At 52.0% G+C, this 13,436-nt stretch overlaps 1 protein-coding gene across 1 annotated transcript; it reads left to right on the top strand.

Moving 5' to 3' along the window:
• Positions 1 to 3,226: 3,226 nt before the first annotated feature.
• H6PD (hexose-6-phosphate dehydrogenase/glucose 1-dehydrogenase) lies at positions 3,227 to 12,499 on the top strand. Its single transcript, XM_032201230.1, has 5 exons — positions 3,227 to 3,382; positions 4,510 to 5,166; positions 6,323 to 6,440; positions 7,630 to 7,899; positions 8,560 to 12,499. The coding sequence occupies exons 2-5, from the start codon at positions 4,540 to 4,542 to the stop codon at positions 9,915 to 9,917; spliced, it is 2,373 nt and encodes a 790-aa protein (XP_032057121.1). The 5' UTR covers positions 3,227 to 3,382; positions 4,510 to 4,539; the 3' UTR covers positions 9,918 to 12,499.
• The last annotated feature ends 937 nt before the right edge of the window (positions 12,500 to 13,436 follow it).

The following is a 13,436-nucleotide window of genomic DNA, read 5'->3' as shown; positions in this document are numbered from 1 at the left end:
GAAAATTTACATGCTTAAGTGGATCCAGCTAGGGAAATGATCCCTACGATGTTGTTCACCCGTGTGAATCTGAAGACAAGAGCTGAGCTCCCATGAAAGCTTTGCATTGCACCAGGACAGTTTATAAGAGCTCTCTGCTGTGTGCCCCATCGGTTGGGGCATATACACAGAATCATTAACCATCGAATCATTAGGGTTGGAAAATACCTCCAAGATCATCAAGTTTACAGAGTTTTGCTCCTCTCCTCCTTCCCAAAACCCGATGTGTCCAATAGCACTGCCACGCTGAGCTGCAATATGCCCCAGGAGGTCCACGACAGCCTTTGTTTGTTCAGAAAACACGGGACTGGAGGTGTGGGTGCACTTGTGGTCAGAAGGTGGGACACTGCAGTCACGAGCGTTTCAGGACACAAAGCAATGTAGTCTGTAGGTAAACATATGCCAGGCAGTGTGTCCAGGTGGCCAAGAAGGCCGATGGCATCCTGGTTGTGTCAGGAATAGTGCAGCCAGCAGGAGCAGGGAGGTGATCGCCCCCCTGTACTCTGATCTGGTGGGGCTGCACCTCGAGTGCTGGGTTCAGCTTTGGGCCCCTCACTACCAGGACATCGAGGCCCTGGAGTGTGTCCAGAGAAGGGCCACGAAGCTGGAGAAGGGCCTGGGACACAAGTCCTGTGAGGGGTGGCTGAGGGAACTGGGGGGGTTTGGTCTGGAGGGGGCTCAGGGGAGACCTCATTGCTCTCTGCAACTGCCTGAGGTGTGGGGAGCTCAGGGTCAGCCTCTTCTCACAGATAACCCATGATAAGACTAGAGGGTCCTCAAGTTGTGCCAGGGGAGGTTCAAGTTGGAAAACAGGAGACATTTATTCTCAGAAAGAGCAGTCAGGCGTTGGGACAGGTTGCCCAGGGGGGTGGTGGAGTCACCAAACCTGGGGGTGTTCAAGGAAAGGTTGGACGTGGTGCTTGGGGACATGGTGACAGTGGTAGCAGGGTTATGGTTGGACCAGATCATCTTGGAGGTCTTTTCCAACCCTAATGATTCTAGGATTCTATTCTATGAAATCCGGATACATGTAGGTATGTATACGTATAACTAGACCAGCCAGCACAACTGGAGAAAACAGAGAAGTTTTCCTTTGGTTCCTGAAGCTCCTGGTCTCAGAGTGCATCAGGAACCTCTCCAGGGACCTCCTGCACCCCCAAATCCTCTCCAGGCCCCCAAACCCTCCCAGCACCCCAACCCTCCTCGGCGCCACCATTTCCCTCCCTCCCTCGCGATACAACGCGGAGGGAGCGGCCGCCAACCACAAGCTCCGGGGGGCGGCTCCGAGGCGGGGCGCTGGGGGCTGTGCCGGGCCCGCCCGCAGCCGTTTTGCCGCCGCCGCCGCGCCCCGTTCGCTGCCCGGGGGGGGGCGGGAGGTGAGTGGGGGGCGGCCCCGGAGAGGGGAGGGGGGGGGGGCAGCAACAGGCGTCTTTTGCTGGGCTTCCCTGGGCACCAGGGGGGGCTCGGTGTTGGGACCGGGTTGGATCCACCCTCCGGGACCGGAGGGAGCCCTCTATTGGTTAGGGGGGGGCTGCGAGCCTGGCTCAGCCCCCCCCCGGTGTCCCTTTACACCCCCTTTGTCCCCCTCTCCCCCCCTGTGTCACCCACCCAGAGCCGGGGTTGTGGATGTGGGATGCCCCAAAAAGCACGGGGGTGGCACCGGGGGGGGCGAGCCTGGGGCTGGCAGTGGGGTTGTAGGGTCGCTGGGGGGCTCAGGGTGTCCGTACCCCAAGGGGGGAGCACCTCAGTAAAGCCCCCAGCACTGCTGCCACTGCTGGGGTCACCAGTGAGGTGCTGAGGAGGTCGCCAGGTCTGGCCGTGCATCTCTTAATTGGGTTATTTTTTTATAAGGGGGGACGCAGTGGTACCAAAAAAAGAGAGATTTTCCTCTTTTTTTGTGCATCGGGGGCTGAAAGTTGCTCCTGGCCAGCTGCAGGCGATGCCCTGGGTGATGCTCCCCCTGTGTTTTATAGGGACAGGGCCCAGGGGTCTCCTCCCTGAAAGCTGATGGAGTTCTCTGTGGTTGGGAAACCTGTAAAGAATAATCCTTTTTAATAGGAATCCTGGCGATTAGGGGCTACGAGGGCAGCAAACAAACAGCCCTGGGTTTGCTGCGCTTCTCCTGGGCGCTCTGTTTTGCAACTGGGAGCGTTGTGAAACCAGTTTCGAGTTGGCTTGGAAATGCGTGTGACTGTAGCTGGATTTGCCAGCGAGCCGCTTGGCTAATTCACTCGTTTCCTTGGCTAGGTGGAAAAGAACGGCCTGCCCAAATCCTTCCCTGCTCTGGGACGCTCCTGCTCTCGGCCGGGGTCTCTGCAGCATCTCGGTACCTGCAGACCCCATGCCCAGCAGGCAGCGTGCCCAACCTGGGTTCCTGGAGCAAAGGTTGCTTAAGCAAGTGTAAATATTACCTTATTGCACTGGGAAACTTGGTCATCTGCACCATAATGCCATAGTGGGGGAAAGAAAACCAAACCTGTGCTTGAGATGATGATTATTCCTAGTGCAGGGAGCCCTGCTTCTGCTCCTGTGCAATCGCCAGCACTGTTTGGTAAATGGGTGCACAGAGGTTAAATAAAGCGAGGAGGCAGGGCTGGGCAGAGATGAGTGTTAGATTGACAAGCTACAATGTGGAGCTTTGCAGAGGAAGGAGTGGATCCTGGATTCTCACGAGAGGGTGATGTGCCCTGTGGGATCACCCAGGCCCTCTCACCCGTCAGCAGCACAGGGTGAGCTGCAGGTGTGCTCGGCTGTTGTGGCCTCATCCCTATCCCCGTGCAGGAAAAAGCAGGGAGCACCAGTGCAAACCGACCTTTGAGAGCAGCAGCATGTGAGTGCCATCCTGCTGCCCTACAGGGGCTCATTAAACCCACCCCCTGCTCACCGGGTCGAGGCTGTAGGCTTGGGAAGCTGGGGACTGGGGTCGGGGCTGCTGCCAGGGACATGCATCAGGGTCTTGGTGGCCAAACTCCAGCACGGAGCTGCGCTGGGGTGCGTGGCAGAGGAGTCAGGAGTTGCTACAAAGCTCCCACCTTTTGCCTGCTCACAAACAGTAACCAGAACTTTTAGCACAGGCAGCACGGATAGGCCAATTGCCGGGATGTTGCTGGCACAGGCAGTCATATTTTCTCGCTGTAATTTGGTCTTTACTCTCATTTACAGAAATATCTGTAAATATACTTTATCTTGGTTGCAAAATCTGGCTCACCTGACCATTGATCAGTGACTCTGCAGTGCACTCAGTCACAGGAGAAGAGAGATCTGAACCCACGGGGCTGTGAAGAAGACAAGTTTGCAGCTACTTTTGCCTCTGCAGCCTTTGTAAAGCTCCTGCGTTACTCAGGTGAGTGCTGGGGAAAGCAATATAAGAGTTATTATGACTGGTTCAAGCTGCAGGTAGGGATAAATGTTCAGGATTTCCTTGGTTTAAGTTATCTTCATCCTTTAACTGGTTTAGATTCAGTGTTGATGATGGACTAGTGCCTTTTTGGGAGCTTTCCAGTGGGAGAAGCAGTCAGAGCACCCTTTCTCCATTCAGGAGATTCTGGATTATTTTTCATGATCTATGATCTTTGCCCTGTTTCTAGATATAAGAACCAGGTGTGTTATTACTCTTAAAAACAGCCTTCTTTCAGATTAGAAAAACGAGGCTAAATAAGAACAAGGAGAGGGTTTTTTTGGCCAGGGAGACCAGCTGGTGCTGGCTGCAGCAGGGAGCGGGTGCACACATGCTCTCCTCGGCAGAGCACAAGCCCCACGTTGTCTCCTGGCCGCATACAAAACCATCGTGAGACAGCATCTCGACTGGCTCACATCTAGACTTGATTTTAAGGACTAAACTTCTCCTTCCCCTGTGTTGTTTTATCAGGCCATTTTGTCTCCCGGTAGCTTGTTAGAACCTAATTCAGCTGTGTTCATGGGAGGGGTGGTGCGCACCAGTCATTAGAGCACAGTGCATTGAAGAAGAGCCTGCGAGCTGAAACTGCCAGTGGTCGTGCTTGTCTCTGAGCTGCTGTGACAATATTGACATGAAGCAGTGCCAAGACAGCATAATACCACTTGAGCAAAGTCCCAAACGGGAGGTTGCTGAAAGCAGCAGCCTGAATTTGCCAGCACGTGTTCGATTGTAGCCAGCTCTGAAATTTGCATTAAAATGGATTTCGGTTTCACAATCTAAAGACATTGACATCCCCTCATTAACTCAGCCCTGGGAGCAATTCCTGTGCTACTGAAAGACCTTAGCACGAGCTGTCTTCCAGTTCCTGGTTCGCACAAGGCAGCTGCAGTCTTCTCCAGAGCTCTCGTGCCTACCATGATTCAAATCATGGAGGGGAGAGGGATCGTGGTTGGATGGAGGATCCAGGCAGAAATCTCAGTTTTGAGCCATGGGAGAGCAGGCACCTTGCGCTGTGTTTTGCAGCGTTATAACATGGATTGACAGATTTTCTTTCTTAATCCTGCCCTCTGTAGCGTTACTGGGTGAGCCTCATCTCTCCCAAGATGCTGAGAAGAGTGCTGTGTACCATGTTTTTCATGGGAGCCTTGCCATCGCCAGCCGAGATGTCCCAGGGCCACATCTCCGTGGTCTTGCTGGGAGCCACGGGTGATTTGGCCAAGAAGTATTTGTGGCAGGGCCTCTTCCAGCTCTACATGGACCAAGTGAGCAGTGGCCACAGCTTCACTTTCCACGGGGCTGCGCTGACAGCTCTGGAACCGGGGCAGAAGCTGATGTTTGACGTGCTGAAGAAGCTGGCCTGTCCCCCGGATGAGGCTCCGGACAGATGTGCTGTGCTGAAGGACCAATTCTTGAAGCTGAGCCAGTACCACCAGCTGAAGACTGCCGAGAACTACACTGTGCTCAACAGGGAGATCGAGGTGCTGCTTCGCCAGGAGGGCCTGAAGGAGGCTGGAAGAATCTTCTACTTCTCGGTACCTCCGTTTGCCTACACGGAGATTGCCCGGCACATCAACAGCAGCTGCAGACCCCCTCCGGGCGCCTGGCTGCGTGTGGTGCTGGAGAAACCTTTTGGCCACGACCTGGAGTCGGCCCAGCAGCTGGCTGCAGAGCTGACGAGCTTCTTCAGGGAAGAGGAGATGTACCGGGTGGACCACTACTTGGGCAAGCAGGTAAGCAGCTCGCAGTGCTCAGCCTCCTGCCAGGCTGAGGGACTCGGTGGCTGGGAGAGCGCTGGGTGTCAGCCCTGCATCTGATGGGGGTGTTCCCAAATTCAGGCAGTGCTCCTGGTTGTGTCCCAAGCCTCCGTTTGCTTACAGGGCCTCGTGCTGTTCATGCCCTGTGCTCTGCTGCTGTACATCTTGCAGAGCAGGGGAGATGTGCAGCTGCTGACAAGGTTCTCCTCTCTTGAGGGAAGCCAGAGTGTAGGGACGAGTGGTGTGCGTGCACGAGGGAGAGGTGCAGATTGATCTGGTCTTCTCGCCAAGGTCAGGGCTCTGATTTCGCTGAGTAAGCAACGCCCTTTCCCTCTCACCGTTCTCCCCTCTCATCACACGCAGGCCTTTCTGCTAGCAGTGGCTTCTGGAAGCGGTTTTCAATGTGATACGATACAGAGCTGATGAGAAGTGAGATTTGTGGGATGCTGGGGAGAAGGATTCCTCCTGTCCTGCACTGCAGGCAGGGTGTGGGGCCTGGCTGCTGCAGGGGCAGCTCGGGACATGCAGCAGCTGCATTGTCCCAGAGGGAGTGCATTCAAGGACGTGCCATCCTTGCCTTAGGGGAACGTAATGCCACATTTTGAGAGCAGCCTGTTCCAGCCGTGGCACCGTGGCCAGGTTTTACTCAGAAAGGTGCACGTCCAGCTGTAAGGAGAGCATCTCTGCCAAGGGGGGGGGGATTTCTTCCTTGTCTTTTTCCCCTCCCCGAAAACAGATGGCTTTAGAAGTGTAAGCATCTGATCTGATCTGTTTAAGTACTTCAGAGCTGCACATTAATCCCAGGACGGTCTGACTCAGACCTGTGTCTTTTGAGGGTTATAAACTGAGAGCCTTGTAGTTTGCATTTCAGCCTTTTTCACGTGAAACCTCAAAGTGCTTCAGCAAGGCCTTTAACGTATAGTCAGTGGAGACTCCACTGTGTATCATAACGGGCTCCTGCAGATTTTTTTTCTTCTTTCACCCACTCTGCTCTCTGCTACGTGGCATGCCTGCTAACACTCCAGTGTGGCCACTCACTGGCCACATCCCAGTGCTGGATGGGGAAGTGAGGAGAAGGTACTGTGGAAATGTGGTGAGTTTTTGTTGGATCTTTTGAACTTTCCCTTCACAGGCGGTAGCCCATATCCTGCCTTTTCGAGACCAGAACCAGGAGTTTTTGGATCCCATCTGGAACCGACATCATGTGGAAAGAGTGGAGATTGTCCTGAAGGAGGTTGTGGATGCCAAAGGTTGGTGAAGCAAGCGTACAGAACTGGGGTGAATAGGTGAGAGGGAGAACTGGCAGGATTACAAATTACAAGAAAGTGGTCCTTGAGCTGGTGTGGAAACAAAAAAATGCAGGTGGATGGTATGCTGCTCCCTGGAAATGGAGAGGGACTGTCTTACACTTCCCTTGTGTGTGTATTGGCCACTTTCATTCCCTTCCTCTCAGCACTAAGAGCCTTGCAGAGAGAAAAATCCAAGCCCAGAGTTGCTAGCATGGGTCTCCTGCTGAAGGGCACGGCTGCAATCTCTCCCTGCAATGCTGCAGCATCCGCTCTGCAGTGCTCAGCATAAAGCACTTGGGCTGGACTGCCACCCGCAGCAGTTCTTGGGATGTCAGGCGCCCTCAGTTCTGCAACATCAGGGCTGCTTCTCCACTCCCTTACCCTCCTCTTCTCCCTCCCTCCCTTCCACTCCCGCCCCCAGCCACCACAAACTCAATTAATGCAGTTTTACCAAGCTTTGTGTAACCCTTGGTTTGGCAGCCTGGACCTGATTTTGGGAGAGGGAGACACTGCAGAGAGGTCTGGGGGGAACGGTGCCGTTTGTGCGTGGTCCCAGCTGCTCCCTATGCCCTCCCCTTTCCGAACAACTTTGTAATTTTTTATTTGACATCTTCCTTCCCCCGTGCGGCTTCAGCTGCAGCCTGGCTCCCAGCAAGTCTGCAGCATTGATTACACTAATGAATGTGCCTTTGGATTAGAGCAAAGGAGATAAATGTATCAATCAATCGGGGAAGACTACGGCCGTGATGTAGTCTGCAGTGTGCAGCCTGCTGCTGCTGGACTACGGAAAGGCATCTCTGAGTCACTTTCTTAATAAGTGGATTGTCCACCTCCCACACACACACACCCCTGCGTGAGAAGTCAGGCAGGCAGAGCAGCAGGGCTTTGTGCACAAAATTTTGTCTTTCAAGGGCATGGCCCAGCCAGAGCCTCCCAGTGACAGAAAACTGGGGGGAAAGTTTTCTCTCCCCTCCTTCTGGAGGGAGGGGAGAGGCTTGATAGCTTCACAGTAACTGTTGGGCCAAGAGAAGAGAAGAGCAGTGCAAACCAATTTGGTCTTCTCCTCGGCACACACATGACACAAGCAGAGGGCAGGGCTGCAAGGACACCACATCACTTTATCAGTCTCTTCCCTCCTCTTGGTCCGCAGGCCGCACCAGCTTCTACGAGCAGTACGGAGTCATCCGGGATGTGCTGCAGAACCACCTCACCGAGGCCCTGATGTTCCTGACCATGGAGCTCCCGGCCAACCTGAGTAGGACCGAAGAAGTCTTGCAGTGCAAGCTGCAGGCCCTCCGGTCCTTGCGGGGCCTGGAGAAGCACAGTGCTGTGTTGGGTCAGTATCAGGCGTACGCCAGCCACGTGCAGGAGGAACTGAAGAAGGGACAGGACTACGTCAGCACGACACCAACCTTCGCAGGTGAGATTTTGGGACTGGGCCCTGGTGAGGGGGAGTAGTCTACAGCCAAGGAGAGCAGGAGATGGGAGTCCTCACTCTGTGATGCTGGACGTCACTGCTGGCACAGGGATGTCTCCAGGCATCCATCAGCACGGTGGCTGGGAGCTGTTACAAAATAATGCTGGTGTCATGTCTGATAATTAGTGATCCTACAGATGGAAAGCATTGCATAAGAGTTAAGCCCCATTATTCTGTGCACTATTTTCAGGAGTGGCCTGTAAACTCCTTCACCTTTTCATAAAGTTGAGTTGCTCTCTGTATCTGGAGGATAAAGCATGGGGAGTTCTATGTGGTTGATAGATGACAAGGCAATCTCTGGCCCTGCTGTGTTTTCTGAACATCAAAGGTTTTGTCTGAATGATATTCATGCTTAGAAACTGGTTTCTTGCGAGATGAAAGGCGGTTAAGCAAGTAGGATACCTGGGAGGAAGCACAGCAGGGTAGCTAAAGAGCAGTTAGTCCTGTGCTGCCATGAAAGAGCAAAATGTGGAGCAAGAGACACAGCGAATGCCAAGATTTCTAAAGAAGGAGAGTGATGGCTAGGTGACAGCTCCCCTCAAATCTGCTTGCTGTTCAGGCTCCAGGCTGAATTTGGTGGCCAAGATCACTTTGTCGTTTCAGGTGTGCTCGTTCAGAGTGACAGCCTGCGTTGGGAAGGGGTCCCTTTCCTCCTCACTTCTGGGAAAGCCCTGGATGAACGGGTAGGTTACGTCCGTGTTCTCTTCAAGAACCGGGCCTACTGCACACAGAGCGAGACGCTGCGGGACGCAGGGCACAGCCAGTGTAAAGCCAAGCAGATCATCTTCTACATCGGACATGGCGCACTCAACACCCCTGCAGTGCTTGTGAGCAGGAACCTTTTCAGGCCTGTCATGCCAAAAAGCAGTTGGAGAGAAGTTGTAGGTCAACCAGAGCTGCATGTTTTTGGACAACCGCTGTCTGATTACTACGTGTACAGCCCTGTGAAGGAGAGAGATGCGTATTCTGTCCTTATTTCCAACATATACCACGGCAGGAAGGACTTCTTCATCACCACCGAGAACTTGCTGGCCTCCTGGGCCTTCTGGACACCGCTGCTGAACAGCATTTCTCGCCAGCCCCCGCGCCTCTACCCTGGTGGGGTGGAGAACCAGAACCTCTTGGACTTTGAAATGGTGAGCGGGGAGCTGGCGTTCACGGCGGCAGAGCCGGTGGAACTGCTGCACCCCGACAGGTCGATGCCAAGTGATTTCAAGACAATCCAGTCCAAATTTCGGCAAAGCCCCTTGGTCTCAATGTGGTCCGAGGACCTGATTTCCCAGCTGGCTTCTGATGTTGAGAAGGCAGCAAACAGGGCTGTGGCAGGCTCTGGGCAGTTCCACCTGGCTTTGTCTGGTGGCTCAAGCCCCGTGGCCCTATTCCAGCGGCTGGCAAGGCACCATTATGCCTTCCCGTGGAGGCACACCCACATCTGGCTGGTGGATGAGCGCTGCGTCCCGCTCACTGACCCGGAGTCCAACTTCTTCAGCTTGCACAGCCACCTCCTGCAGAGCATCAGGGTGCCTTACTTCAACGTCCACCCCATGCCCGTGCACCTGAACCAGCGGCTCTGCGTGGAAGAGGATGGAGGCACGGAGCTTTATGCCAAGGAGATCGCGGCCCTGGTGGCCAATTCCAGCTTTGACCTGGTGCTGCTGGGGCTGGGCACTGACGGGCACACCGCCTCGCTCTTCCCCGACTCTGAAAACGGCCTGGAAGGCACTCGGGCTGTGGTGCTGACAGAAAGCCCTGTCAAACCTCACCAAAGGATGAGCTTCAGCCTGTCCCTCATCAACAAAGCCAGGCAGGTGTTCGTGCTGGTTATGGGGAAGGGCAAGCACGATATCACCACCCAGATCAGCAGGGTGGGCCGGCAGCCAAGGAAGTGGCCTATCTCGGGTGTCAGCCCCAGCTCTGGCCAGCTGGTGTGGTATGTGGATTATGAAGCTCTGCTTGGATGATGTCCTCCATGTCCCTCCTCCCTCATCTGCCTGGATTTTCCTACGCAACGTCCATGTTTTCCTGTTGCCAGCAGCAGCTTCATATCTGACGGGCTCCTCTAACCTTCTGGGAAATCGGTGGCCTGTGGTGCCTCTGACATTTGAGCTCAGCTCAGTGTGCAGAGCTAAGCAGGAGTCCAGGCAGCATTGCTGGCTCTGCCAGACTCAGACTGTGACTTTGGACACGTTACCTCACCTTGAAGTGCCTCAGTTTCCCCTCTCAGGACTTTATTAACGTTGAACTACCTCGCAGGCACAACGGGAGACTCGTTATATTAAGTACCTGCCAATTCTTTTTTTGTTGTTGGTTTTTGATTCTCAGGTTCGAAGACAGTAATGACATCTCCATCCTCTGCCCAGCTCTGCCTGGGACAGTCCTGGCCTCAGCAAAATGAGTCTCATGTGCACGTGGGTCTGCAGTCTTGTCCGTGCAGCCCATCGTGGTGTCAGCCAGCCACTGGCCTTGGCTGGGCTCTCTTGGAGCTTCTGTGGCTTGTGGCCCCTAAATGCTGACACCGATTTGTGAGCTCGCTGTAGTCCTGGGTCTTCACCAATTGCCAAGCAGCAGGGTTTGAGCCTACACACAGTAATTTGCTGCTTTCCTTAAGTGGATAGCTGGTATCGTGGGGGATGGAGAAGGAAACCACACTGCTTCTTAGGCTGTTAGAATAATGGGGGCAGGCTGAGGAACATGGCAGTTCCCAAAGCTGTTATTTGCCTGCAGTGCAATAATTACTGAGGGAAAAGCTTGTTGTTCAGGGTAGTTGTTTGTGTTTAACCAGCACAGGAATGGTCTTTTCTTTAACTGTCCTCTGTTTTTGTTTCATTCTCTGAAACATTTTTTCTCTGTCCACAGAACTGAAGCTCACGTTGCCATTCAGAGGCTTATACAATTTCTGTGGGAGGCAGCTTTAAAAACTACCCATGTGTCCCTCTTGACAGCACACATTTAAGGTAGTTAGGGTGTTTAGGGATGGTGGTGTTGGGGTTTCAGCTCAAGGACACTGACTTACAAGGAGAGGGAATTTTCTCCGAACATCTATTTTGGGCACACAGAACTAACATGCTGCATCTCTGTGTAGACAGGACAAGGTTAAGTGATTATAGAAATGTACAGTGCAGCTGCTCACAGGGTTGGAGACATCCAGTTCTACCTAGAGACCCTGCTCTTTCCATCCTAATTTTTACTTTCCCTACCACAAACAAAGGCTGTCTCTGCTTTCATGATATCTCCAAGTACTCCGTGACCTTCTCTAATGGGTAAGTTGCCGCAGCATGCCAGAGTGCAGCTTGTAGAAAGGAAATCAAGATGGGAGAACGTGGGCTGATTATCCAGATGGAGGCTTGGCGACAAACCTGCTCATATGGAGTGGCCCCAGAAGGAAACTGGAGCGTGGCTGTGGTCCTGGCTCCCAGCAGCGAGGATGCTGCATAGGAGCAGAGGCTATTTCCAAAGGGATCTTTGCCTTCCTCCTGGGAATGCTGGACCTGCTTCCACAGAGAAGGAGCTGCTGGATGGCTTGGGGGTGACTCAGGGACTGAGGTGCTGACACGAGATGGCGCCCCGACCCCAAGGAACAGCAGTGAGCTGTGTGGGCTGGGGTGGTGCCAGGCCTGGCCACACTTCCAGGCCCCTGAGGTTAAGTAGGGTCCTCAGGAGCTGGGCCTGGTGACCCTTCATGGACCTGCAAGTCTGCAGGATGGGGAAGGAAGGGGACTTTGTTTTAGACAGCTGAGCATTGGCCTCAAATCCCCTGCTCAGGGGATCTGAATCCTAGTGGTGAGGATGCAAATGAAGGTGCAAATAGCTGCTGTGGCCTGGCAGCACGTGAAGCAAGGTGGACAGGTCCATCCAGCCTGTGCTCCTCCCAGGGTCACTGCATGGGAAAGGATGGGGCTTGTGGTGGTGTGGCTGCCACAAAAGCTCACATGGAGAAGAGAAATGAGTGCCTGAACTGGTCTGGTCTGGCAGAGGGGGACGGCTGGTTATCCATTTTGACGTGTGTGCTCATGAATAAATTCACTGCTGCCTGTTTCTCAGTTGCAGGCAGGCTTAACTACCAGCACAAACACCCAAGGGTGAAAATAAATCACAGGGGAAGAAGGTGGCATGGAAAAGCAAGATAAAGGCGAGCACTGCAGGCTCCTTGGAGCAGGACTTGCTGGATAAGTGGGGTCTGGAATAAGAGCACGCGCCTGAGGAGTTAACTGCAATAACTCTTCTGGAATAACTCTTCTTGTAGACGAGTGCTAGCAGACACTGGCTCCGAAATATACCACAGTGGCTGAAACAGCTGTGCAGAGGAAGATGTTTTAGGTCTGGTATGTCCATAAATTTAAACAGCATTTTTCTTCTTTAAACAAAAGTAGCCATGTAAACCTCAATCTGGTTCTTGGGTGTTTGGGGTGAGGGAACAAGTTTTAAGGAAAAACTGACCTACGTGAGAATAAGCTTATTCTTACATGTGACAGTTTGTTCCTACCTTACAGATAACTGTGGCATTGGTATTTTTGTGTTTCTGCACACTATTTTTAATAATGGTCCAGCACCTTTTGAAATAAACACTTTTTAAAACAAAACAAACAAAAAAAAGGGGGTTATTTGCACTCTTAAATAAGCTTTTTCTTTTTTCCTCAGAGAGCAGCTGTTCTTTACAGCAAAAAATAGGGTTCCTTTAGGAAGTCTCTAATAGATCACCCCCAAATTTGTCCTGGATTTTATGAAAACCCAGTTAAAACGTCCATGTTTTCCTCAGTGAACATAGCTGACTGGGTTGTTTGTGTTTTTCTAGCACAGTATATTTATTTTTTTTCCTCAGACATTCCTTTGAAACTCTTTAATACTTAGCATTTGCCAAATGAGAAATAAATATTTTGTAATGTATAAAAATTGTGACTGGTACAGGGAGAGACTGCGGATGGGAAGAAGGGTGAAATTATTAACAAATCTGTTGGAGAAGAATGGTAGAAATCCACTGGGCTGTAGGCCAGGGAAGCAGTGCTATTTTTATTTTGTAAAAGCTATTAATAGGAGGTGTGCACCTTCTTGAGAGCTTGAGTATTAACCTTTCTTTGCAGAAGCAAGTCCATGGAGTAACTACTTATTGTCTGTTTCCCATAAGTGATTATTGATAACAAGTTTATATTTTTTTTTAATGGCAAATAATTTCTTCATTACATTCCTGTAATTCAATGGTGTGATATTTACTGTTTTACAGAAAACTTAACACTGGAATTCACTTTTTCTCACTTTTATAAATCGAGCTGTAAAATCGTATTTTTCCATGAGTAAATTTTGTGATTCCTTTTGTTTTGTGCAATGAATAGAGGATTATATTTATAAAAATATTTTTTAACAATAGTGTGTTTTAATTTCTTTCAAAGATTGGTGGTTGTTCTGTGGGTTTGTTCCTCCCCTCTTGCTTTTGGTGAATGAAGCTCTAATGGTACAAAGATGACAATGCTGAATTTTCTGTAGTT

The sequence above is a fragment of the Aythya fuligula genome, chromosome 21 (assembly GCF_009819795.1).
Source record: "Aythya fuligula isolate bAytFul2 chromosome 21, bAytFul2.pri, whole genome shotgun sequence".
NCBI lineage: Eukaryota > Metazoa > Chordata > Aves > Anseriformes > Anatidae > Aythya > Aythya fuligula.
This window is presented reverse-complemented; position numbering and strand designations above follow the sequence as displayed.